The sequence below is a fragment of the Gorilla gorilla genome, chromosome 9, assembly GCF_029281585.2.
Source record: "Gorilla gorilla gorilla isolate KB3781 chromosome 9, NHGRI_mGorGor1-v2.1_pri, whole genome shotgun sequence".
Taxonomy (NCBI): domain Eukaryota; kingdom Metazoa; phylum Chordata; class Mammalia; order Primates; family Hominidae; genus Gorilla; species Gorilla gorilla.
Genome location: NC_073233.2, coordinates 110,948,118 through 110,975,440, shown reverse-complemented (window position 1 = coordinate 110,975,440; position 27,323 = coordinate 110,948,118). Strand labels below are relative to the sequence as shown.

Genomic DNA, 27,323 nt, shown 5'->3' with positions numbered 1-27,323 from the left:
ACAACTCAGTGTGTTTTACTAAAATTTATGTTGTAATATGGCTTATTAATGTAAGACATTTGTCATTATAAGTGCATTTTGGACTACTACTCCTCCTCCTCCTTCTCCTCTTTGAATACTGCTTTTTGAAGTATCTCAGCTAACAAGTGGCTGTATATTTTTAAATCTAAAAGTTTCTTATTTATGTTTTTGCATAAGTTGATACAATATAAAAAGTCTTTATAACAAAAATGTGTAAGCACAAAGCATTTCTAATATATACTTCGGAATAATCAACATCATATGGTCTTGCGTACAAGAATAGAAACTGACTAGCCCATGAGCATGTTTTTTTTTTTTTTAGACGGAGTCTCGCTTTGTCGCCAGGCTGTAGTACAGTGGTGCGATCTTGGCTCACTGCAACCTCCGCCTCCTGGGTTCAAGCGATTCTCCTGCCTCAGCCTCCCGAGCTGGGACTATGGGCGTGTGCCTCCTCACCCGGCTAATTTTGTGTATTTTAAGTAGAGACAGGGTTTCACCATGTTAGCCAGGATGGTCTCAATCTCCTGACCTTGTGATCCACCTGCCTCGACCTCCCAAAGTCCTAGGATTGCAGGTGTGAGCCACAGCGCCCGGCCAAGCACGGTTTTTATTAGCACACCTTTCCTGTAGGAAGGTCACAGGGTATACAAAATAAAAGCAATTATTCAGCACTTAAATTTGTCCCAGAAGTTTCTCTTTCACTGATTTATTATTCCTTTCCCATTTGCCCAGAATAATATACTGTAGAGCCTTGAAGCTACTGAGGAATGCTTGAAGTGAGCATTCTTGACCTGGAAAATCGTTGATTTTTTTCCCTCATGATCTGGGTTACCATGTGAAATACAAAGTGTTTTTCTTCAATTGGCCAAGTCTTATTACTCCTTGAATTTTCTTATTAAAAACTTGCTATGAATAAAACAGTTTGAAATTTAAACCAAGGAAGACAAAAAATCTGTGTCTTTAGAAATTATTTGTTGCTTAGTATACTTTGTGTTCTACATAATAAACATAATCTTAAAATATAAAACTTTATTATCAGTTCTCTCTGATATTTTTCATACTTTTATAATTTCACCTGGGCATCTAATGATCTCTTAAATCATCTTAAGATAGTCATGAGTTGTTTCAGTTAATTAATTTTAACCCATAAAACTCTTTATAACTATGTTGGTCTGTTAAAAAATAGAAACAGTCTGGTAGTTTAAAACATACACTGTGTTAAAGGATAGTAGACTGTAATAATCATGATTAGTCATCCGTATTGTGTGATGCTTTATAGTTTGCAGACTACTTTGTTAACATTCGTTTGTTTTCTATTCATATAGGCTTTCTATAACTGAATTGGCTTTCCTTTTTGTGTGAAAGAATTTGTGGGTATATGAACTGGATATAACTGGCCTAGACTAGCCATTTTGTAAGTTTCAGGGGATGAAATTGCCATATGCTTTTCACATCTATTCTTCCATGTAGTTTTCATCTTTGTTTAATAATAGCCAAATTTCCTTGCAAATCTAAGGTGTTAATTTTTTTTTTTTTTTTTTTGAGACAGGGTCTGGCTCTGTTACCCAAACTGGAGAGCAGTGACACAATCATGGCTCACTGCAACCTAATCTCCTGGGCTCAAGTAATCCTCCCACTTCAGCCTCTCAAGTAATTGAGACCACAGGCACATGCCACCACACCTGGCTATTTTTTTTTTGAGAGACAGGGTCTCATTATGTTGTCCAGGCTGGTCTCAAACTCCTGGGCTCAAGTGATCCTCCAGCTTGTCTCACTATGTTGCCCAGGCTGGTCTCAAACTCCTGGACTCAAGTGATCCTCTAGCCTTGGCCTCCCAAAGTGTTGCAATTACAGGCGTAAGCCACTGTGCCCAGTATTAATTTTAATTTAATTTTGTAGATATTTATATTAGACACCTATATTATGTAAGGCACAGTATCACTTACTGGTGATCACAGCGACGAATAAGATGCAGCTTTTGTCTTTTAGTCATATTCTACTAGGTCAGGGAAAACATTACAATACTATAACCCAGCCAACCTTTTTGGCACCAGGGATCAGTTTCGTGGAAGACAGTTTTACCACGGATGGGGCTGGGGAGAAGGGAAGGATGGCTTTGGGATGAAACTGTTCCACCTCAGAATCTAATCAGGCATTAGATTCTCATAAGGCGCATGCAACCTAGATCCCTCGCATGCACAGTTCACAATAGGGTTCGCATTCCTGTGAGAATCTAATGCCGCTGCTGTTCTGACAGGGGGTGGATATGCTGGCTCACTCGCCTGCCACTTGCCTCCTGCTATACAGCCTGGTTTCTAACAGGCCACAGGCTGGTAATTATGCTCAGCCCAGAGATTGGGCACCTTGCTGTAACCATAAACCAAGGAGAACGTGACATGTGCTAGAGTGGAAATACAAGATACTATGAAAGCACAGATGAGTAAGGTTAATTTCAGCTGAGTAGGTAGGTAAATGTAGGTGTGGCCTGTGAACTAGAACATGAAGAATGATTAGGATTTTGTTTGTTGAGGATACAGGAAAATGTTTCAGAAGAGGGAAATTGTGAGCAGGACCTTGAGGAAGGAAAGCATATGTTTGAAGGAAGTAGTTTGATTTCTTAAAATTGTAAAGTACATAAAAAAATTGCCAGGATAGGTTTTGAATTCTAATGTTTTGAGTGATGGCTTCACTGTAGAGTGCTTTAGCTAATACGTTGAGAGAGTTTAAATCTGTGTTACAGATATTGGGAAACCATCAGAGATTTTAAAGCACAGGAATCTTAAAAGATTTGAGGGATAATTTTCAATGAGCAATTGTTTTTAATATTTTAAAGTCACAGTCTCTTTTGAGAGTCTTATGAGAACTATGGACCTCGTTCCCATTAAGAGGCACATGTACTGCTAGACACAAAAATTTGATGTGTTCTCAGGAGGTTATGGAATTTCTCTTCCTTCGTCTATAGATACGAGGTTCCAAGGATACTTGGCGAGTTTTTGTTCTGGCATAGTGTACTAGAGTGGAGGTCTTTTCTCATATCTGCTAGCTGAAAGTCTGGTGTTGGAGCAAGGGTGAAATACTATACCAGTGGAGAAAACTGAACATAGACCTTTGAAGAGGACCGTACTTGATTATGATAATGAAAAGGACAAGACAAGAGCATCTGACAACAGTGATAGTAATCAAGCTGCCTGCCGGGAGGTTGCAGTTTGTAAATCTAGTCTCTATTGAGTATTGAGCCCCGGACTTTGAAGTGTAAAAGGAATGGCATGGCTTGACCGTCTGAGAGAGAGGGGAATAGGGAACATTTATATGATTTTTTTTTTTTGGCGGGGGTGGAAGAGGAGAGTAAATGAAATGCCATCGTGTGTGATGTGACTGTCATTCATTTAGCATTTGGGGCCCAACTACTAATTGCCATTAGCATCCTTTCCCTCTGTTCTCTCTTAAGGTCATTATGACAATTTCAAAATGCCCCTGTGCACATTTTCAAATACCCCTAGAAGTAGATGGTATTGTTCTGGTTGAGAAAGCTTATTTAGAGGAAGTTCTAAATCCAGAACTTTGTGACACAATTCTTCGTGTTACAGTCACAGCACAGTCACTGGGACTTATGGATTAGGAAGAGAGCCTCACTTACATCTAATACATGCATGAAACTTTCTTCTCACTTTAAAGGTCTTTAATGAAACACAAGTTCAAAAGCCTCCCTTTGTAATCAGTTGCTTAGCAATACCAGGAAATTAATTTCCGAGTCCTAACGTTGAAATTAATACCCATTTCTTCTCTTTCTAACTACAGTGGCCTTGGAGAATGGTGTATTGTATTGTGCCAGTGTTCCCTCAAATCTGTGTGGTTTTATTTGGTTGTTATTTGGAAAACTATCTCTTGCTTTCCATAGTACGCTAGTTAAGTATGCATTTCTTTTTATTTCGGAGGAAATATTCTTTTTTCTAAACTTCCCAATTTCTGAGATATTGATGTTAGTATTTTGGAGCTAGATTCGATATAAAGATTGTATTGCTGTTAGTAACTGCTTCAGTATGTTGGTTTTGCCAGATGTGTTCACAGTCTTCATGATACTGTTAATAAATATGGAGGTTTGTGCTCTTATTCTTTTTTTTTTATTTGAGATGGAGTCTTGCTCAGTCTCCCAGGCTGGAGTGCAGTGGCGCGATCTCGGCTCACTGCAAGCTCCGCCTCCCGGGTTCACGCCATTCTCCTGCCTCAGACTCCTGAGTAGCTGGGACTACAGGCACCCGCCACCACACCCAGCTAATATTTTTTGTATTTTTAGTAGAGACGGGGTTTCACCATGTTAGCCGGCATGGTCTTGATCTCCTAACCTCGTGATCCACCCGCCTCGACCTCCCAAAGTACTGGGATTACAGGCGTGAGCCACCTTGCTGGCCTATTCTTTTTTTACTACAAAAAAGTCTGTTGGATTCTTTCTCTGCTCAAGATTTACAGTAGACCATTAGGAATGGTATGACATAGTTTCTACCAAGGTGTGTAGTGTAGGTGATTTTTAATCCATTTGCCTCAAAAGAAGCATATCAAGGACTGTGCTAAGCATTTAACACATGGATTCTCATTTAATCTTTATGGTTGTCCTATGAAATTATTATTGTTACCATTTTAAAAATCAGATAACTGAGGCTGAAAAAGGTTAAGTAACTTGCCATATAGTTGTCCTATTAAATTATTATCGTCATTTTAAAAATGAGGAAACAGGCTGAAAAAGGTTTAGTAACTTGCTGAAAGCCACATGACCAGAAATAGAGAAACTAGAATTTTAACCAATCTGTTTGACTTGAAAATTTGTTCTTCCCTTCACTTTATTTCTTAAGCTTATTGAAATTACATAAGTAAGATAGTAACTTTGTGTACCCATGAAATGTAAAATATTTGGAAAATATTATAATTTCTTGGATTCTTATCTCCTTAGTGACTTCTCAGTCACTATGTGCTTTGTGATTTTGTGTGATCTACCATTTACCACTAAGTTTCTCCCAGATAGGAACTTTGAAACATTATATAATTAAATAAATATATCACCTACCCTGTGGTTTATTTTTGGTAGTCACACTTTTATTTAACAAATATTTTTGGAGTGCTATATGTCAGGTCCTGTGTTATGCTATGACAGTGATTTTTAAAATCTGATGGTAAGGAAAGAAAGAACTTTGAATGTCAGGAGGCATCCTTTATCTTCTTTGCCCCCTTAACACTTAAGTCTCAAGTCTGTTAAGATTCTGTGTGAGATTTTGTATGAAAGATGTGACTCACATTATGAAGACTTCATCTCCATATTTTCAAACATTATAGTGGCATGTAATCTGAGAAATTTGCTTTGCATATCCCCATGGTAGAAGTCAACTTTCATTAAAGCATTATTTTTCACATAATGAATAATTTTTGCACTAACAGAAACCACTTAGTGAAATAGTAGGTAATGAATTTCTAATAAGTAAGAATAAATTTTTCTTGTTTCCTCATCAAGCATATTGTGCATTCATTCATATATAAGGAATTCTGGTTAACTTATCCAAATTTTGATTTCCATTTCTGGCAATATGGCTACTAAATGTGTGGAGAAACCATTTCTCATGTAAAACACTTAAATGCTGGATAACATATAAAAACATCTTGGCCAGGCCCGGTGGCTCATGCCTGTAATCCCAGCACTTTGGGGTTTGAGGTGGGCAGATCATGAGGTCAAGAGTTTGAGACTAGCCTTGCTGACTTGGTGAAACCCCATCTCTACTAAAAATACAAAAATTAGCTGGGCATGGTGGCATGCACCTATAGTCCCAGCTACTCGGGAGGATGAGGCAGAAGAATCACTTGAACTCCGGAGGCGTAGGTTGCAGTGAGCTGAGATTGCACCTCTGCACTCTAGCCTGGGCGACAGAGTGAGACTCCATCTCAAAAAAAAAAAAAAAACTTTTTAAAAGTATACTTGGACTTGCCTATAAGGAAAATAATCAGAGGCCAGAAATGATGAGTGATGGTGATTACATAGAGATCTATGGAGCTGACATTTACCCTGAAGAAACCTACCTATTCCTAGTCACCTAGGGTCTGGTTGTTGACATGTCATGCATGTTGAGAACAGAGGACACATTTCAAGCAAGACCTTAATAGGATGGGAATCAGATTAAAAACATTGATGACAAACTTATGCAATAAATGGAAATTTGATAACCTGGGCCTGGTTTTACATACAATTAGAGGTAAAGGGCTTCTACCTGAGAGAATTCCTAGTCCTCCATCTTCTGTCTTGCAGATTTGGGGCTGGCATTCACTATCTGACCCAAGCCAAAAATGTGTTTTAGAATAAGACTCCCCTGTTTGTAATGGAAGCAGTTCTTCCATAGAGAAATTTTACACAAACCTCAATTTTTGCAGAAAAAGGTTCCATGATCACTAGTTTATAATCAGAAATCACTAAACATTGAGAAATCAATCTTAAAAAATGAACTTGAGAATCAGACTCTTTAAGATTAATTTATGAATTATCCCAATTTCCGCATAAGACAACTCTGTGGTTACAGAAAAGAGAATGGTCTCAGATATCAGACTCTGAATAATTAAATTTCTGAAAGTGAAAAACAGCAGATTAAAAACTCCTGGGCATGGTGGCTCACGCCTGTAATCCCAGCACTTTGGGAGGCTGAGATGGGCCAATCATGAGGTCAAGAGATTGAGACCATCCTGGCCAACATGGTGAAACCCTGTCTCTACTAAAAATACAAAAATTAGCTGGATGTGGTGGTGCACACCCATAGTCCCAGCTACTAGGGAGGCTAAGGCAGGAGAATCGCTTGAACCGGGGAGGTGGAGGTTGTGACCTGAGATTGCACCACTGCACTCCAGCCTGGGGACAGAGCGAGACTCAATCTCAAAACAAACAAACAAACAAACACTCAGCAGATGAGATAGAAGATAATGTAGTTGACTTGTAAGGATCAGTGATCTACGATATCTAAGGAGATTAGTGCAGAGAGGCAGAAGGGGAATGTGAAAGAGATGCTAACGAACATGGAAGATAAATTTTTTTACTGTTGAATTTTCAGAGTTCGCTGATACTAGTCTTTTGTTGAATGTGTGTTTTGCAAACATTTTCTTACATTCTATAACTTCTTTCATTCCTGTAACAAGGTCTTTTGCAGAGCAAAAGTTTTTGATGATGTCCAGTTGATTAGTTTTTCCTTTTATGGAGTGTACTTTTTTTTGAGAATCTCACTCTGTTGCACTCCAGTGAGTTGTCTCACTCACAGGTTGCACTGCAACCTGTGCTGCGATCTTGGCTCACTTCAACCTTCACCTCCTGGGTTCAAGCGATCCTCCCACATCAGCCTCCCGAGTAGCCACACATGCATGTGCCACCATACCTGGCTAATTTTTCTATTTTTTAGTAGTGACAGGGTTTCACCATGTTGGCCAGGCTGATCTCAAAATCCTGACCTCAAGTGATCTGCCCGCCTGAGCCTCCAAAAATGTTGGGATTACAGACATGAGCCCCCTCCTCAGTTTTGATGTACTTTTGATTGTACTTTTGATGTCAAGTCTAAGAATTATTTGCCTAGCCTTATATCCTGAGAATTTTCTCATGTATTTTTCTAGAAGCCTTGCATTATTAAATTTTACATGTAAGTCAGTGGTGCATTTTGAATTAATTTCTGTAAAAGCTATGTAAATGTTGGACATATTTGTGTACATTTATTTCTGGGTTCTCTGTTCCACTGATGTGTCTTAACCTTCTGCCAGTACCACACAGTCTGGATTACTGTGGCTAAATAGTAAGTCTTGAAATCAGGTAGACTTATGCATCCTGTTTCAAAATTGTTTTAGGTATTCTAGTGTATTTGCTTTTCCATATAAATTTTAGAATAATCTTTTCTTTACAAAAATATCTTGCTGAGATTTTGGTTAAACAGCATATAAATTTGGGGAGAATTGACATTTTTACTGTTTTGAGTCTTTGAATACCCTTCATATTCCTGATATTGGTAATTTTTGTCTTCTCTCTTTTTTTGTCAGTCTTGCTTTGAATACTGGAAGATAGATAATGTCTCTTCATTTTTTTAGGTATTTGATTTTTTTCATCAGTTTTTGTGTAGTTTTCAGCATATACGTCCTGTACATCTTTTGTCAGAATTACACCTAAGTATTTTATTTTTACTTCAACCTATTGTAAATGGTATTTTACATTTTAGTGTCCACATGTTCATTACTAATATATAGAAATACAATTGATTTTTATATGTTTATCTTGTATCCTGTGACCTTGCTGAACTCACCTGTTCGTTCTAAGATGTTTTCTGTATAGACCTTGGATTTTCTACATAGTCATGTCGTCTAGAAATAGGGACAGTTTATTTCTCTTTTCTGATCTATATATCTTTTATTTCTTTTATTATTATACTTCAAGTTCTAGGGTACATGTGCACAACGTGCAGGTTTGTTACATATGTATACATGTGCCATGTTGGTGTGCTGCACCCGTTAACTCGTCGTTTACGTTAGGTATATCTCCTAATGCTATCCCTCCCCCCTCCCCCCACCCCCCGACAGGCCCCGGTGTGTGATGTTCCCCACCCTGTGTCCAAGTGTTCTCATTGTTCAGTTCCCACCTATGAGTGAGAACATGCAGTGTTTGGTTTTCTGTCCTTGTGATAGTTTGCTCAGAATGATGGTTTCTAGCTTCATCCCTGTCCCTACAAAGGACATGAACTCATACTTTTTTATGGCTGAATAGTATTCCATGGTGTGTATGTGCCACATTTTCTTAATCCAGTCTATCATTGATGGACATTTGGGATGGTTCCAAGTCTTTACTATTGTGAATAGTGCCACAGTAAACATACGTGTGCATATGTCTTTATAGCATGATTATAATCCTTTGGGTATATGCCCAGTAATGGGATGGCTGGGTCAAATGGTATTTCTAGTTCTAGATCCTTGAGGAATCACCACACTGTCTTCCACAATGGTTGAACTAGTTTACAGTCCCACCAACAGTGTAAAAGCATTCCTATTTCTCCACATCCTCTCCTATTTCTTTTTTTTGACTTATTACATGAGCTAGAACTTCTACCGCTATGTCGATAAGAGTGGAAAGAGTAGGCATCTTTTCCTTGTTCCCCATCTTAGAGAGAAAACGTTGGCTTTCACTGTTATGTTACCTGTAAGTTACTTATTTATGCTCTGCAAAGTTGAGGACACTCCCCTCTATTTTTTTTTTTCTGAGTTTTATCATGAATGGATGTTAAATTTTTAAAGTGCTTTTTCTGTATTAAATGATAAAATTATGTGGCTTTTTTTTGTATTTGCCTGGTTTTGGTATCAAGGTAATACTGGCTTTATTAAATAAATTTTTCTTTTTTTAAATATTTTAAATTTTCTTAATCTTTTATGTTTTGAGAGAGATTATGTGGAATAAGTCTTTAAAGGTTTGGTATAATTCTGTAGTGAAACCATCTGCTCCTGGAGTTTCTTTTTTGAAAGTTTAAAAATTTTGAATTCAATTTCATTAATAATAACAGGTCTACTCAGACTACTGTATATTGTATGTGTTGTGGTAGTTTGTGTTTTTCAAGGAACTTATTGGTCCATTTCATCCAAGTTTTCATGTAGAAAAATCGTTATATATGTAGAATTTTTATATCTATATAAAAATCTGTATAAAATCTCTATATAAAATATTTACATAGATATAGATTATATCTATATAAATCAATAGATATAAAATATCTATATATAGATTATAGATCATATAGATATAGATTATATAAAATTATATAGATATAGATTATACCTGTATAAAAATCTTTATATGTGTAGAAAAATTTGTGTGTGTAGAGAGTTGTTCATTGTGATCCCTTACTATCATACATTGTATATGTTCATTGTGTATCCCTTACTATGCTTTTGATAGCTGTGGGTCTGTAATAATACCCCATTTCATTCCTGATATGGGTAATTTTTGTCTTCTCTCTTTTTTTTGTCAGTCTTGTTAGAGAATTGTCAATTTTATTGATCTTTTCAGTGTGCTTTGTTGCATTGATTTTTCTGTTTTCAATTTCAGCAGTTTCTGCTCTTATTTACTTTGTCCTGCTTGGTTTGTTTATTTTGCCTTTCTTTTTCTGGGTTCTAGAGGTACAAGCTTAGATTGTTGATTAAGGCTTTTTCTTTTTTCTAATGTGTGTATTTAGCACTATAAATTTCCTTCTCAGTACTGCTTTATTTGTATGTCAACATTTTGATATGTTATATTTTCATTTAGTTTAATGTATTTTCTGTTTTCCCTTGAGACTCAACTCTCCCATAGATTATTTAGGTGTTTGCTGTTTAGTTTCCAAGTGTTTGGAGATTTTGCCATTAACTTTCTGTTATTGATTTCTAGTTTGATTCCATTGTTGTCAGAGAACACATTCTTTTTTATTTCAGTTATTTTAACTCTGTTAAGGGGTTTATGTCTCCGGATTGGTCTGTCTTGTTTTATGTTTTGTGGGCACTTGAAAAGAATGTGTATTCTGTTGTCTTTGAATGGAGTAGTCTACTAAGTTCAGCTAGATCCTGTTGGTTGATGATGTTAAATTCTCTGTGTTTGTTGAATTCTATCTAGTGTTTATCAATTGCTGGAAAAGGGGTGGTGAAATATCCAACTATAATTATGAATTTATTTCTCTTTTCCGTGCTACTTCACACATTTAGTTTTTACTTCACACATTTTGCAGCTCTATTGTTTAATGTGTATAGGATTGCTTAGAATTGTTTAGGATTGCTATGTCTTTCTGATGGATTGACCCTTTTATTATAATATGATTATCCTCTCTGTTCTGATCATTTTCTTTGCTCTGAAGTTGCTCTAAGTCTATTTTAATATCATCTAATGTAGAAAGCCACTTCCTGCTTTCTTTTAATATTTCTGTGAGATATTATTTTCCATTGTTTCACTTTCAATCTGCCTATGCTATTTGAAGTTAAAGTTTCTTCTACACAGCATATGTTTGGGTCATGCTTTTTTTAATCCACTCTGTCTTATTGGTGTATTTAGACTACTCACTGTCATGTAATTATGGATATATTAGGGCTTAAGGCTACCTTGTATTTTACAGTTCAAAAATTTCCATTTGGTTCTTTTTTTATATCTTATATTTCTTTGTCCTTGGACTTTTTTCTTTTGCTGAGACTTTATTTTTTTCATTTTTCTATTATGTTTTTAATTACTTGTTGAAGCATTTGTGTGATAGCTAATTTAATGTGTGTCAGATAATTCTGAACATCTCTGTTATTTTGGTGGTTGCAAGTATTGATTGTGTTTTTGCATTCCATTTGAGATCTTGGTTTGACAAGTGATTTTTTAAATTGAAACCTGGATATTTTGGGTAGTATATTATGAAACTCTGGATCTCTGGATCGTATTTAAAGCTTCAGTTTTAGCTAGCTTACTCTAATGCTATTCTGGCAAGAGAAATCAGGGCTGCCACCTTATTACTGCCAGGTACAGGTAGAAATTGAATTTTCTACTCTGCATTCATTAACATCTAAGGAAGGATATCCCTTGTGACTGCTGGGCAGGGATGAGAGTTCTGGGTTCCCACTACACTTTTACTGATGCTTTCTTGTCTGAAAGGGATAGGAGTGCCTTGTTACCACTGGGTGATGTGAAAGCCCTGACTCTTCACTAGGCCTCCTCTATATCAACCTAGGGCAGAAGAGGATTGGCTGCTTGTTACTACCTGGCAAGAGCAGAAGTTCATGTTACCTGTGTGGTTTCGATTTCCACCAGCATTGTAGGAGTTGAGAGAGAGGCTTTATTATATCCTGGTAAGGGTGGACATTTTAGGTCCCCATTCAGTCTTTGCTGGCATTGGTGGGAGTTGGGCCGTAGTGTTTTCAGTGGTTTTTAACTGGAGTAGAGTGTTTGTTTTCTAAGAGTTTTCTGTTTTGTGAGCCTCCTCCTTTCTTTGTCTTTTGGCTAGAGAAAAGGCAGGGTTTTATTGGGGCTTTTTGTCTGTCCCCATTGGTGTTTCTGGTTACTAGCTTCTTCACCTCCAGGTTTGGAATATATTAGGCAAAAAGAAACCCAGAGAACTCACCACCATGTAGTTCCTCAGGTTTCCGCCTTTCAGGGTCTTGTGTTTATTTTCTATATAATGTTCAGGGATTTTAGTTGTACCTAGGAGAGAGTGAGTGTGAAAAGTTCATTGACTGCATCCCACTCAAGTTAGTGCCTCTTTTATCTGCACCACTTTAGAATCAAACTCTTTGAAAGCATTCGTCTATACTTATTTTCTCCAGTTCCACTCTTTTCATTCTCTCTTAAACCTGTGCCAGTAAAATTTCTATCCCTATCACTCCTTCAAAACAGTTCTTGTCAAGGTGTCATATACAAGTAAATACTGAAAGCAAAAATATGCATGTATTTTTGAACTGTAAGATCTTTATTTTTTTTAATTTTTAGGTTTGGGGGTACATGTGAAGCTTTGTTACATAGGTAAAGTAGTGTCAGAGGGGTTGATTGTGCAGATTATTTCATTACCCAGGTATTAAGCCTAGTACTCAACAGTTATCTTTTATGCTCCTCTCTCTTCTCCCACCCTCCACCTTCAAGTAGACCCCAGTGTCTGTTGTTTCCTTCTTTGTGTTCATAAGTTCACATCATTTAGCTCCCACGTATAAGTGAGAACATGTGATATTTGGTTTTCCAGCATTAGCTTGCTAAGGATATTGACCTCTAGCACCATCCATGTTCCCGCAAAATATATGATCATGTTCTTTTTTTATGGCTGCTTAGTATTCCATAGTGTACATATACCATTGTGTATACGTATTTTCTTTGTCCAGTCCATCACTGATGGACATTTAGGTTGATTCCATGTCTTTGCTATTGTGAATAGTGCTGCAATGAACATTCACCTGCATATTTTTATGGTAGGATGATTTATATTCCTCTGGGTATATATCCAATAATGGGATTGCTGGATCGAATGATAGTTCTACAAACAATACTTATCAAAACTTGTGGTTGCAGCTAAAGTTGTATTAAGAGGGAAATTATAGCCTTAAATACTATATTAAATTAATTAAATTCTGGTAAGATTGGTCAAGAAAAACAACAAAAAAGGGATGAAGATAAATAATGCTAATGCAAATTAGAAAATTTTATAAATTTTAATCATATTTAAATAAACTTATATGTAAAATAATCAGTTATGAGAAAAGTATGGGACCAAAACATTCAAAAAGAAATAGAAAATCTGAATGGTCCTATGGCCATTAAAAATGTTGGTTTATTAGTTAAAAGTTTTCCTTCCCTCAATACTCACCTGAGTTTGGACAGATGCTAATTCCAGGGTTACATAAGCTTTTTCAAAAAACAGGGGGGAAAGTAGCAATTCTCTTTTCATTTTCTGAGTCTTATGTACTACAATCTTGTTTAAAAAACTAGCAAGGAGAGTAAGAATGAAACTTACAAGCTAGTCTCACTTAGGAACCTAGCAAAACAACCCCAAAATCCAGCAATGTATAAAACAGATAACATGACCAAATTTGACTTATTCTAGAAATGCAAGGTTTAATTAATATTAGAAAATTGTCCAAAATATTTACTCATTAATGAAATTATGTTACTACACATTATAGGCCTTTGCGTTATTGATTTAGTATAGTCTTAGTTAAATCTGAGAATGCCAGGTGGCTGGAGAGCATGTTGAATAACTAAAATTCAGTTTTGAGTGGAATACTGTGGACCACAGTAGATGGCACAATTAATTTGATTAAAGGGAGTCAGATGGTCTCTCAGAGGTGGCAAAATGTGAGTTAGGTCTTGATAAATATTTTTATCAGCATGTTTGAGATTTCAAGTGGAAATAATGGGTGCTGAAGCATGGCAGTGGCATTTGGGAATGGTAAGTGATATAATTAGAGCATGGTAAGGTTATCAGGAAGTGGCAGATGAAACTAGAGATTTGTGCCAAATTGTGAAAGGCCTTGACTGCCTTGCTTCTTGCTAAACAGTGGAATTTATCAACCCACTGAGACAAAGTCAGTTAAGATTTTTGAGCCTTCCATATATTTAGCTGCTTATATTTAATGTCTTGTCTTTAAAAATAACACGTATGACTTGTTGTTTGCATGCTTTTGCATATATAACTTATTTGAAGTTAGGTGCTTCTACTGATTGACTTTGACTTTTTGTTCACAAAAATATAGGGATCTTGATTTATGACTGGACCACTTAATATAATGTATTAATTTGCACTGTGTTATATCCTAAACTTTTAAAACTACTCATGACTAATGTCTTTCACCAAACTGTTACCTATGAACTTTCTAAAGAAATATGTGACAAAGGCATGATTAGTTTCATTTGCTCTGCCATTTTTAGCTGTATATGTGATAAAACATGTTTTAATACATCTCTTTTTAACTTCGATTTTATTTGGAATTTTTGAATGAGTTGTTTGTTTGTTTTTAAGCAAAGTAATTGGAGTGAACTTTCTTTGATTCCCAGGTTTTCTTTTTTCCCCTTTTTTCTTTTTTTATTGCATTGGTAGATGCAAGGCAAGAAATTTATTACTCTAAATTTGTGACTCAGAATTTTAAAACTAAATTAACTTCATAAATGCGCTCACTTTTTTCTTAATGCATTACGTCTAACCCCCAGTGATACTTTTATTTGATTTTCTTGATTATGTAATTTGTTTGATATTTCTTTTATTTAAGGTGTGACTGCACAGAAAAGTTACAAAACAAATTTGACTTTTTGCGCTCACAGTTGAATGATATTTCGTCATTTAAGAATATCTACAGATATGCCTTTGATTTTGCAAGGGTAGGTGCAATTTTCTTGTTTTGTTGTTTTAATAGCTTTCCATCTTGAGACCACACTTAGGAAAACTTTTTCACTTATATTTTAGGATAAAGATCAGAGAAGCCTTGATATTGATACTGCTAAATCTATGTTAGCTCTTCTGCTTGGGAGGACATGGCCACTGTTTTCAGTATTTTACCAGTACCTGGAGGTATGCATGTTTTTTCAAATTTTGAAAATATTATTTTAAAACTTAATCTGAAAGTTATACTTTTGAGGAACAAGTAGATTTTTAATAGTATGCTTTAAAAAAACTTAAGTAGAGAAAAAATTCTAAAATATGTACATATCAGTTGTTATTTTTAGATAGAAGTTCATGTTTATTAATATATTTTGTACCTAAGATACTTTCAATCCTACCCCCACCAGCCCCCAAATAAAAGAAACCTCCAAGAAATATATTGTATCACAGACATTTGTCTTGCAGAATTAGTTTCTCGGGGTTTTCGTAAGAGAGAGTTAATGCTAGTACACAAATCTTTAAGCTTCTAAATCTGATTTTCTTCTTTTGTTACACGGGGTCTTAAGCTGAAATGTACATAAGAGAACCAATTTAGTAATAAAACTTTCCTTTTCTACTTAGGCTCAATCTAAAGAAACAGAATAAAGCTATTAATATTTTATGTCCACAAATATGAGAATGGCTATAATAGTATACTTAAATATGCTGGTTACTAAAAAAAGTAAGCTGAAATGATGACGTGTTCTTTTAGAAGGTTTATCATAGCAACTACTATAGGCAGTGATTCTAAGAAGATGCTATTCTTTTTTTCCATTGCTTTCTTTGTCTAGTTTTTTTTTTTTTAAATCTTTTTTTGTGCCTTTGTAATTCTAGGGTTGTTGGTATAGTTCTCACCATATCTTGAATACAGATGCTTTTTCCTTTGGAAATAATTTCTCATAAAGCACATTGTTTATAGCTGCTTCCCTTTTCCCAGAGTAGTAAAAGTTGTGATACAAGACAGTGGTATCAGCTGGGCGTGGTGGCACACGCCTGTAATCCCAGCACTTTGGGAGGCCAAGGCAGGCAGATCACTTGAGGCCAGGAGTTCGAGACCAGCCTGGCCAACATGGTGAAACCCCGTCTCTACTAAAAATACAAAAAAAAATTAGCTGGGTGTGGTGGTTTGCGCCTGTAGTCCCAGCTACTCGGGAGGCTGAGGCACGAGAATTGCTTGAACCAGGGAGGTGGAGGTTGCAGTAAGCTGAGATTGCACCGCTGCACTCCAGCCTGGGTGACAGAACGAGACTCTGTCTCAGAAATAAAAAAAAGAGACAATGATATGAAAAGGTCTTACATGAATGAGTTTTACGCATGATTCAATCTGTAAGTCCTAGAAATTATTTTTGATGGATGGTATCTATTTTCTTCCTATTAGTAGTTTTGGGCAAAAATAAATTTAACTGAATGTAAAAATATTCAGCTCTATGGGGAGCTGAGAAGAACTAAATATTTTCAGACACTTGTTATGTGCAGGTTGTTTGGCATATATTTTTAAAAATCTTTATAATACCATTTTGAATTAAATTCTATCCCCATTTAACAAATGAGGAGGTGGTTTCTATTCTTAAGTAACTTTCCCAAAATCACTCAATTAAGTGGCAAGGGTGGGATTTAAATCGAAGCCTATACTCTTTCACTTGTTTCCAAAGATGCCAAACTCAAAATGTGGCTAAACAGTAAATCTTGAGCAAAGAAATGATTTACTAGGAAGCAGCACAATAGAACATACTGGATGTAAGAAATGTTATATATCTTGATCTCATTGGTGGTAACACAAGTATATACATATGTAAAAGTTAGTTTTATCCTTACTGTTAGTACTCAGTGCTCTTATTATTCCTCAAAAATGAAAAAAAAAGTAAAAAATAGATTATGTTAATATGTAAATGCCCATGAGGAATCTCTTAGAAACACAAATAATTAAAAGAATAGTAAATGTGTTAGAAAAAACCAAATCACAAAAACAGTTAAAACTTAGTTTACTAAATTGAGTAAATGATGTTTGTTTAAATATTTAAATACAAATATTTAAATCATTTTTTGCAGCAATCAAAGTATCGTGTTATGAACAAAGATCAATGGTACAATGTATTAGAATTCAGCAGAACAGTCCATGCTGATCTTAGTAACTATGATGAAGATGGTGCTTGTAAGTATAACATAACATGTTCCTTTGAAAACAAAATTTCCAAAAATATTAAATGAGAGTATGCATTTGTGTAGTATTAGCATAGAGGTTTTAAACTTTGTAATAGTAACTTATTTAATTGTGTGAGGGATTGTGGGAGAAGTAGAGAGAGAGCTTAGATTCAGCAGTATTATATAAAATCTATGCTGGTAAATGAAATGTTTTCAGTTCCTCGGCAACCAAACATTTTAGCTAAATTTAAATTATAATTTTTGCATCCAGAAGCTAAAATTCAGCTTTGTTTCTGTCTTTCCTGGCATTTGCCTATGGAAGAAAAGTACAGTCATGATTTTAAAAATATAACAGCAAAACAATCAGCCACAATAGAAAAAGCTTTAACATTATTGTAATATTATGCTACCCATTAACAATATGGCAAATAATGTCAGTATAACTTCTCTCTGAAAACTATAAATTGATTGTGAGCAAACTGATAGTGAAATAGTTATAATTTTTCAATCCGTCAAGTTAAAATATCTGTCCATACTCCTCCATGGAAAGGCTAGAATGCCATAAAACAGGATTTTGAAATAATGATAAATTAATTAGATAAACCAAGTTAATTCTGTAGAACTATAAATTTTTTTCAGTTCCAACCACCATTTTGGTTGGTTGCATGTGTTTTCAGTGTTCAGAAGTGTTACAAGAAAAGGTACATTCCTATAAACTTAAACTGAAATTATACACTTTTTTCTGTGACACTGAAAAAATAAAATAACAGAAGAAGGGATAACTTTATTTCTTCCCACATATATTTTGTCCTCTCTCTACAAGATGGTATAAAATTTAGTATTATTTTAAAGAAATAATACCTAGCAGCAGTAACCTGGCAGCCCAAAGGCTGTATATGGCCTGTAGATGTGTGTATTTATGTATTTTGTATCAGCATTTAAAACTAGGAGATTTTGTATTAAAATACAACTTTTAGATTTGTTGGAAAAATTTAAAAAGTCTGACAAAACTGTACCTTTATAGTACTCCTTTATAGGAGTCAGAGGCTGGAGTCAAGTGTTAACTGTGTTGGACTTGCTTATCAGTTTGACAGTTCATGGTATGCCAACACCTAGGCTGTTTTTCAGTTGCCATTTATTATCATATGTGCTCTGCTGCTTTTCTTACGGTAGAGAAACATGTCTGTCAAAAGCAATGGAAAAAGACCACCAGAGGATTATGTGTTTTAAGAAGAATAAAGCAAGCATGTTTCTTTGTGGCAGTGATTTTTTTCCTACATTTAAACAAAATAAACACTGAGCTCATTTAAACTGCCTACGTTGGCTCTGTCAGCAAATGAGTTTGGACCTTCCCTACATTATAAAAATATATGTTTTAGAATAGTACTTAGCTCATTAATTAGATATTCATTAGGCACTTGCTTTGTGTTCAGCTTTGTACTACATCCTGTTATTGGAATAAAATAAGTCTCTATTATGGCTGATCCCTCTCAACAAGCTTGTACACTTCTTGGGGAGGCAACATAGAAATATTACCTTCAACACTTTTCAGATTGTTTCATAATTAAATGCCAGAATGCTATGGACACTTAGAAAAAGGGAGAAATTTGTATTGACTCAGTTACTGGAGGGTTCATGAAACACCTTGAGAAGGAAGTTGCTATAGATACCATTGTTCCTTGTGTCTTTAAGGGTAAAAAAGAAAAGGCTAATAAGAAAGCACCATTAAATGGAATAAGGTGGCTAGAAGCAGAACACCCAAAGAAAGGAAGGGTCATTCCTCTGTCATTGCAGAGCTCATGGGGAGTTTGTTTTATAATTGGAGAGATGAGTTCACTGAATTCTGACAAAAATGGTTTCTTTTTTTCTAGGGCCTGTTCTTCTTGATGAATTTGTCGAGTGGCAAAAAGTCCGTCAGACATCATAGCAAGAACTATGTGAAGAAAATGCAAACCTTTCAATTCCCACGTGTATACAAGCTAATGTGATGAGGGGGAAAAAATCCAACGGGTGCATTTTCATTCATATGAAAGACTTCTCATAGTACTTTTTTTTCCTTTTTTTAAAGGAGGTTTTTCTTGTTACATGTGATGGGCATTGAGCCACACCTCTTCTTAGACTGAATATTGAAGTTTTTGTTTTGAGTTATGTTTATAACATTTATTTCAGAACAATAAAGATTCAGATTTGTGACAAAGGCCTTAAAGTGAAGATGTCCCTTGAGTGTCAGAGTGGTATTTATTTTTGTAAATTTGAATTTTTTGATTTTTGAGGTTCCAATTCACCGTGAATTTACAGAATTTTCAAGATTTTAAACAGTCTTAATATTTGGCAACATAGTCTGCTGATGGTATGGCTCATTATAGTCATCTCTGCACAATTTGGAAGACTGTTGGCCTTGACTTCTGGGATAATGATTTGCTGTTGCAGCTAATAAACATTTCTAGGTATTGGAAAAATGCTCCTACTTTTAGTTCTGGGTTTCTATAAAAGCTGCCAAGGTCTTATGCAGATGTCGTATCTCAGAGAGTTTAGAATTGGAAAGATTATGTCCAGTTGTTTTGTTTTCTAAAAAAGTTGTATTATTAAGTTGTATCATCATTATTATTGTTGATAATAGCATATTTATATTTTTAACTGTCATTATATAGGGAATTTTGTTTAAAGCACTTTTTTTTTTTTTTTTGCCTTAAGAGAACGTTAGGTGTGATATGGATTTAATTAAGATACACATAGGAAAAGAAGACAATAGAATAAGGAATCATGAGAGAACTCTGGGTATAATTGTGTGCAACTCAATAGAGCCATTTACGTTGGTAGTATTGCAGATTGCTAATTATCACAATTTTCTGCCTGTTGGTAATCAAGTGTCTTGAGGAAAGGGAAGGCTTTCCTAATTCATGTAAAAGGCACTTTTGTACTAGCAGCAGGCCTGTTTGTACATTCCTTTTCAAACCATCCAGTATCCCAGTGATATGAAAACTTTGTTCATATTCATAGCCCAGTCACAACTTCAGAAACATTTCTAGTGTCATTGTTTGAGTAGAGAGAAGTAAAGAGGTTATTTTTCCATAATAAGGGAGTGTTTCTATTAGGATTTAAGGTAAAGGTTGATTTTTCAGTGGTGAATTTGTTTAAAGAATGATTTCTCCATATTGATTACCTAAGGGAATGACATTTTAAAGTGTTTTATTGTTTGCTTTTTAGTTAATGAGCTGGGAAAAAAATGATTGCCACTGTTTTACTTGCCTTCTTAATAAGATTACTTTGTACAGTTTTCTAAAACACCCATAATAGTGGGAGACAGTTTTCCTAAATGTCTTATAGAAAAGGATAATACAGAATGCTCCTGTTAAGTATTAGAATCACTGAGTTATGAACTGAGCATACCAGTGGTGTTAGGATTTAATATTATGAATGATGTTTTAATATCAAATTTATTATAAGGAAAGCATTTACATTTGTAGACCTTTAAATTTATAATTTAGTTGACTCTTCAAGGCACATCTGAACTGAAGAACATATCCACTTTTGTTAAATTCCAAAACATATAAGCAAAATCTTATAAATTGTCCATTTGTAACCTGAACTAATGGTAATATCTTTTTCATCTTCAGTATTTGAGTAAAATAGGGAACACTTAAAGCTTATAGATGACATGTTTTTTAAAAAGTATATATATGAAAGCACAGGCATCCTTGGTATATGCAGGAGATTGATACCAGGACCCTTGTGTATACCCAAATCTGTGCATACTCAAGTCCTACAGTCATCCCTGTGGAACCTGCCTGTATAAAAAGTCAGCCCTCCCCGTGTATGTAGGTGTTGCATCCCGGGAATACTGTATTTTCAATCCACGTTTGGTTTAAAAAAATCTGCGTATAAGCAGACCCACACAGTTCAAACTCATGCTGTTCAAGGGTCAACAGTATTTACTTTGCATACTTATCCAAAGATACCTTTAAGACTTTTTGAGTCTGAAAATGAAATTTACTTTATTTTTTCCCTTAAAGTCAACCGTCCTATCCTACCCTAGCCATACTTTGGAGTCCAGTACCACTGAGGCCATGCTTGCTTTACTCTGTTGCTCCATCTATTTCTCTTACCTTCTTAAAGTTATAACATTTGCCTACTTTGAAGGCAAATTTACTCTGCCTAATTCATCAGTCAGGGTGTGGGCTGTGTCCCTTCCTGTCTTTCCTTTGTTAATTTTGAATAGCATTTAATTTACTGGGAAATTTATGATCAAAAATGTTAAGTGATATAAACAATACAATATTAAGGACCCTGCAGTATAAAAAAGTCTAACTGTTGTGGTTCCTTTTTTGACTAGTTAGCTTTAAGTGCCTTCCCACGAACCCTGTTGTAAAATTTTCAGAACTACTTCCTTTGTACAGGATGAAATACTGTATGGTGCTTTATAACATGGAGTTGAGTTGTTTCTATAAGAATATTATACAAATGTAATACTACTGGGAGAAAGTAGAGCCAGATGTTGATTTGGGCAGATTGCAACCCCCCCCCCCCCCACCCCCCCACTCCTCGGGGCCAATAATTCTTAATAAGGTATGATGTTAATACCTCTAGGAAATTGCCAGGGATTCAGGTGACAGTGTGTGATGAAAACGGTGTATTGTGTGCTGGCCTGACTGCATTACCATGTTTGTCTTCTATTGTCTAATGATTTCTTATTTCTTAAATGCTGCTGATAAAATTCTTGATATAATACATTTTTGACAGTAGTAGCATTTTTATGTATAATGTATAGATTTTGTTGGTTTTTACTCAGAAGCGCTCTAGATTAGTGTTTCTTGAACTGCAATTTGAAGCCTTCTTTAGGAATGTTAGATTGAGGAGTATTTCTCTTAAATACAAATGCCTTTTCATCTAGCAAACCAAAAATTATATCTTAATATTGAATGCCATCACTCGGGGTCGGGGTGGGAGTAAATTCTGAGATAACTCCAGAGTTTTCAAGGCATACAAGGTATGTGGAATAGCACAGATTCAGAATACATGATATATACGTATAAAATGAAACATTTCACTTTGAAGTATTTCTTCAACAAAACATGTCCTGTCTGCCTACTTGCTAATGTGAAATTATGAAAGGATTTATTGAAATATATGTTCAGTTTGAGGTGTAATTGGTAAGAATGCCAGGTGTTGTTCTTCTGCCCTCTTAAAGAAGTGTACTTAAAACTATTGTGATAATTCATCTCTGATAAAACTTTGTTCTGGCCTTCAAGGCTCTTACAGCTTAATGTTTTAAATGTCTAAGGCATCAAATAAATTGAGGGCATTTTAATTAAAAAAAAGGAAAACTAAATGCCTTTCTTTGTTAAAGCAAAAGGCCAAAAATAAAAAATAAAATTAAAAACCCCCCAAAAAAAACCCAAAAGTCTTACTCCTAAAGAAGAATTCTTACCTCTAAGGAGGAATCCTTCCCTCTTGAGGAAATACCACTTTTTGAGTGACATTAGAAATCATCACAAGGAAACATTTCAAAGAAAGGATCATTTTCTTTTCAGGAGAAAGAGGAATAACAATTTCATTAACTTCCTCAATAGGAAAGGCTAGTCTGAATTATTAAATATTCTGGATTATATCTTTTTTTAATGATATAGTTTTATTACTTCAGGAATATTTGGTAAGAACCAGGTAAACCTATTGTTTAAGATTTGTTCTTTTTTGTTAATAGACCTATGATTAGTATGGTGGAAGCCCAAAAAGCAGTCTAATTTTTATGATAAACTTATAGACTGTGGAAAGATGAATTTCTGCCCCAAACCTTGGATAAGTTGTCATTAATTTAATTGTAGAGATTTTTCTAGTGAACTTGTACTTCACTGGAACAAATCTTTAGATCTTTTAAAGCACAATTTATTTATGTTTTTAAAAACAGTCTTAAAACTGATCGATCATACATTTGCTGTGTCCACCTTACAATCTTTTACATTCTATTAGTACAGATAGTGTTTCCTTTGCTCCTTTTCCTGACCAGTTGTTATTGGTGTGACCATTTTCTTTTTAGGATCGATGAAACATTTTGCTGTGTATGCTGTGTCATGTATTAGAACCTCTTATAATATGGCTCATTTTTACATGGTTTCTGATTTACCATGTGTTAAATATTCCTTAAAATACATCTAGTAACACTATAGTAAGGTTAGATTTTAACCTAAGTATTGAATCTTGTCTTATAATGCCAATTTTATTGGAGCTTTGTTGCATTTATTTTTGGCTCTATGGTCCATAAATGGGAGTTAATAGCAAACGTTTTATTAAAAATGTCTTAGCTTTCCCCCAAATTATATCATTTTTTAGAAGTTTTATCCTTCTGGGGTGTTTTTGGCTTTCTGAGCTTTAAGATATTAATGAATTTTTTCCACATACTTCATGGGTTTGGTTTTAAGTATGAGGTTAAAATTGTGGATTTTAAAAAGCTAATACTTGAATATATAGAGAGAGCCAGATTTCCCCAAAACTCTGTGAGCTGTGTGTGTTTTGTGTAGAATATTAGCCATAATTAACTTTTCCCCTTTTTTTTGGAGACAGGGTCTTACTCTGTCACCCAGGATGGAGTGCAGTGGTGCGGTCTCAGCTCACTGCAGCCTCGACCTCCTGGGTTCAAGAGATTCTCGTGCCTCAACCTCCCAAGTAGCTGGGATTACAGATGCCTGCCACCATGCCCAGCTAAGTTTTGTATTTTTTGTTTGTTTGTTTTAGTAAAGATGGGATTTCACCATGTTGGCCAGGCTGGTCTCAAACTCCTGCCCTCAAGTGATCCCACCCACCTCAGACTCCCAAAGTGCTGGATTACAGGTGTGAGCCACCCCTCCTGGCAAATAATTAACTTTTTCACATAGAAAATAGAACACAGATAAAAGCTCCTCACATATTTTGAAGGTCAAAAAAAAATTTGCTGTTGCTAACAATTGCCTTTGAACCATCAAAGAGGAAAAACTAACTTTATTTGAGCAACTTGTCATTTGAGACTTAAACTAACTTATCAAACTTAGCAGAATTAACTTGTGAGTATTGACTTAAGTGAAGTTAGTTTATATAGATACTTTACTATTCTGTCATGCAAATAAAATGGCTTAGATCAAGTTCATACACAGTTACTTTTATCTACAAATGTAGAAATCTTACCTATTTGAAATTTACATTATTCCCTGAAACTATGCATATTGAGAGAGAGTTTATAGAAGTATTATCTGAGAAACCTGAGTTTGATTTTCTTTTTGTGACATTCCTGTTAATGTCACTTTTAAACAAGCCACTTAACCTATGTCATTTTCAGTTTCTTCTGTAAAATGGCGATAATGATACCTACCAGAATTGTTACGAAGTTCAAATAGGCCCTATCCACAGCACTTAGTAGGTGTTAAATGAATGCGTCTTGTTACTTGAACAAGAAGTGGTTAGTTATGATAGTTTATTTTTTTCTGACAAATTTACTGTCTTTTATAAAAAGAAATCGCTATCATTTCTTGTGTTATCCTGCCATTTTTATAATCAAACAAAATTATTAATATTCTCCTTAGACTAAATCATTAATTTAACAAATCTCAAGCATCTACTATATGCCAAGAAGTATTCTAGGCCTGAATATATTGCAGGGCACGAAGCAAGACAGTAATTTCTGACCTTTATGGGATTTTTATTTTAATTGGTTAGTAAAATAGTTTATCATTTGGTGACAAGGTTATATGGGGAAAGTAAGTTGAGGAAGGGGCCCAGAGAGCGTGTGAGGATAGGATTACTGTTAAGTAGCATGTACACTGATATGTGACATTGAGCAGAGGCCTGAGGAGGTGAATGGTTGTGCAGTGTGGATATCTGGGAGGAGAGCATTCCAGGCAGAAGGAATATTACATGCTAAGGCCCTGAGCTGGTACAGAGTGTAAAGAAACAGTAAAGAGATCAGTGTGACTGTAGTGAACAATAATAGCATTTTAGGGAGAATTAGAAAATGAACTGAGAGAGATTGGGAGTGATAATCCTGCCTGATTGTAGGTAATTACGTAGGGCATTACAGCCCTTTCTCAAGAGTAGGACTTTACTGAGTGAGCTAGCAAGCAATTAGGATTCAGATCAAAGCAAGGATGGAAGCAGGTAGTAGTAGGAAGATAATATGGTAAATCCAGGTGACAAATGGTACAATTTGAGATTAAGAGTAATGGAAATAATAAGTGGTCAGATTCTGAATGTATTTTGGTGGTAGCACTATGCTGATAGAATGGATGTGAGGTATGAAAAAAAGAATGATCAAGGTTTTTGGCTTGAAGAATGAAGTGGGCATTAATAAGATGGCGAAGACTCAGAGGAGCAGGCTTAAGGGGGTAGACTGAGAGTTTACTTTTGGATATGTTATGGTAGACTTGTCTGTCAGATGTCCAAAGGAAAATGTAGAGTGGGCAGTTGGATATTTGAACCTGGAAAAGTAGAGGTCTGGGCTGGAGATAAATATATTTGGAAGTCATCAGTGTGTAATCTTATTTTAAGTCAGGACATGGATGAAACCACTTAGAGAGTAAGTGTAGCCAGAGGATAGAACTTAATTGAAGACATATGATCGATGAAATTCAAGGCCAACTTTTGTGATTTTTCAAATAGAAATAAAATGTTAACATTTTCTACCACACATATACAAACCATTACTTTCTATAGTGTAGAAGCACTAAGATTTAAAAAGCAAGATTGATAATAGTTGCCAAATGTGTAAACAAATGGCAAATTAAATTTAAGAGGGAGTGTCACTTTATTCTTGGAATAAAGTTTTTGTTTTGAAGTAATACAGTTTTTTATATTAAGAATAACAACATCTGGAGTGCTAGTTTCTTTTTCTCATTATTGGAAATTGCTATTCCAATTCAATTTGACAGTTTTAGCACTAGAGGGCAGGCTTGCTTCTAGATTGTGAAGAGTTCTGCATGAATTAATATAGCCAAACAGCACAGGTTGAACATCCTTAACTTGAAAATCTGAAATTCAAAATGCTTCAAAATCCAAAACTTTTTGAGTGTTGACATGATGCCACAAGTGGAAAATTCCACACCTGACCTCGTGATGGGTCACAGTCAAAATGCAGGTGTACAACAGTTTACTCTGTTCCCAAGAGAAAAATAAAATTAGCTGCAGGCTATGTGTAAAAAGTGTATATGAAACATAAATGAATTTCATGTTTAGACTTGGGTCCCATCCCCAAGTTATCTTATTATGAATATGCAAATATTCAAAGATCAAAAAACAAAAATCTAAAACACTTCCGGTCCCAAGCATTTTGGATAAGAGATATTCAACCTGCACCTACATTCAATCTCAATTAATGAATGCAGTTGTTTCTTATGTGACAGGTTTGCCATCTACTATGTTTTTTTCTAGTGCTAGGAAAGCATAAAATAAGGCTAATTGATTTTAGTACATCTAGGACTGGCAGTTGACACTAACATACATTTGAATATAAAGTCCAAGGAAACTCAAGTGTAGCTTAATTATACTCAGATTTGATATAGAGGGTCTTCCACCACATATATGAATATTAAAGCCAGTCAGAAGAAACCCTGGACATGAAAACATTTTTTCAGGAAATAATTAACTATGTGCTGGGTATTATTATATGAGCGTGGCTACAAAGATGAATAAAATATAGTCCCTGCCTAAATAAGCTTTGTTGTAGCATCTTACAGCACTTAATATCTTGTGCTGTATCTATTTAAATGTCTTTTTCCCTTCAATAATAGAAATCCTGACTCACTTATTTTTGGTGCCTCCAAGTGCCCATCACACAATTCAGTTTACAGTGTTTGAACATGTGAATAATGAGAGAGAGAAAAATAAGAAAACGGTCAGGGAATTGGGGCCTTTGAAAAAACCTATTTTCACATTTTTACCCTTAGAGAGATGCTTTTCCTATTAACATGTCTAAAGATTATGGAGACAATTCTAACCTTCTATCTTTGCTCCCACTACTTCTTCTAGCAGACTTTAACCCCATTCCTCAAGAGCAGTTATTGGCAGCCATAGAGAGTGGGAGGTCAAGCCTTTTTTAGTCATTGGAGTAAACAGGAGAGAGAGATGTGGAAATTGGGACGTTCTCTCTATCTGGCTTACGTCAGTTTGAGAAGTTTGACATGAAATGGAACCTTCTGGAATGAGGTTCTTTTTCCCACTTTTCACCTGGAAAGTTTTCTCATACATGGTCCTCTTGCACCCCTAGTCCTTTTAGGGTCCCTATTTCTGTGTGCTAGTTCTTTCATTTCCTTGTCT

The 27,323-nt window shown here is 35.3% G+C and overlaps 1 protein-coding gene across 3 annotated transcripts in view; it reads left to right on the top strand.

Moving 5' to 3' along the window:
- DCUN1D5 (defective in cullin neddylation 1 domain containing 5) overlaps positions 1-19,248 on the top strand; it is a 30,508-nt gene extending 11,260 nt beyond the window's left edge. For all 3 annotated transcript variants that reach the window (XM_004052041.5, XM_019036265.4, XM_055356134.2), the window contains 4 exons: positions 14,758-14,866; positions 14,952-15,056; positions 16,956-17,058; positions 18,920-19,248. In XM_004052041.5, coding sequence (XP_004052089.1) covers positions 14,758-14,866; positions 14,952-15,056; positions 16,956-17,058; positions 18,920-18,975 — 373 coding nt within the window. In that variant the 3' untranslated portion in view covers positions 18,976-19,248. The remainder of the gene's footprint in view (positions 1-14,757; positions 14,867-14,951; positions 15,057-16,955; positions 17,059-18,919) is intronic.
- Positions 19,249-27,323: the final 8,075 nt, after the last annotated feature.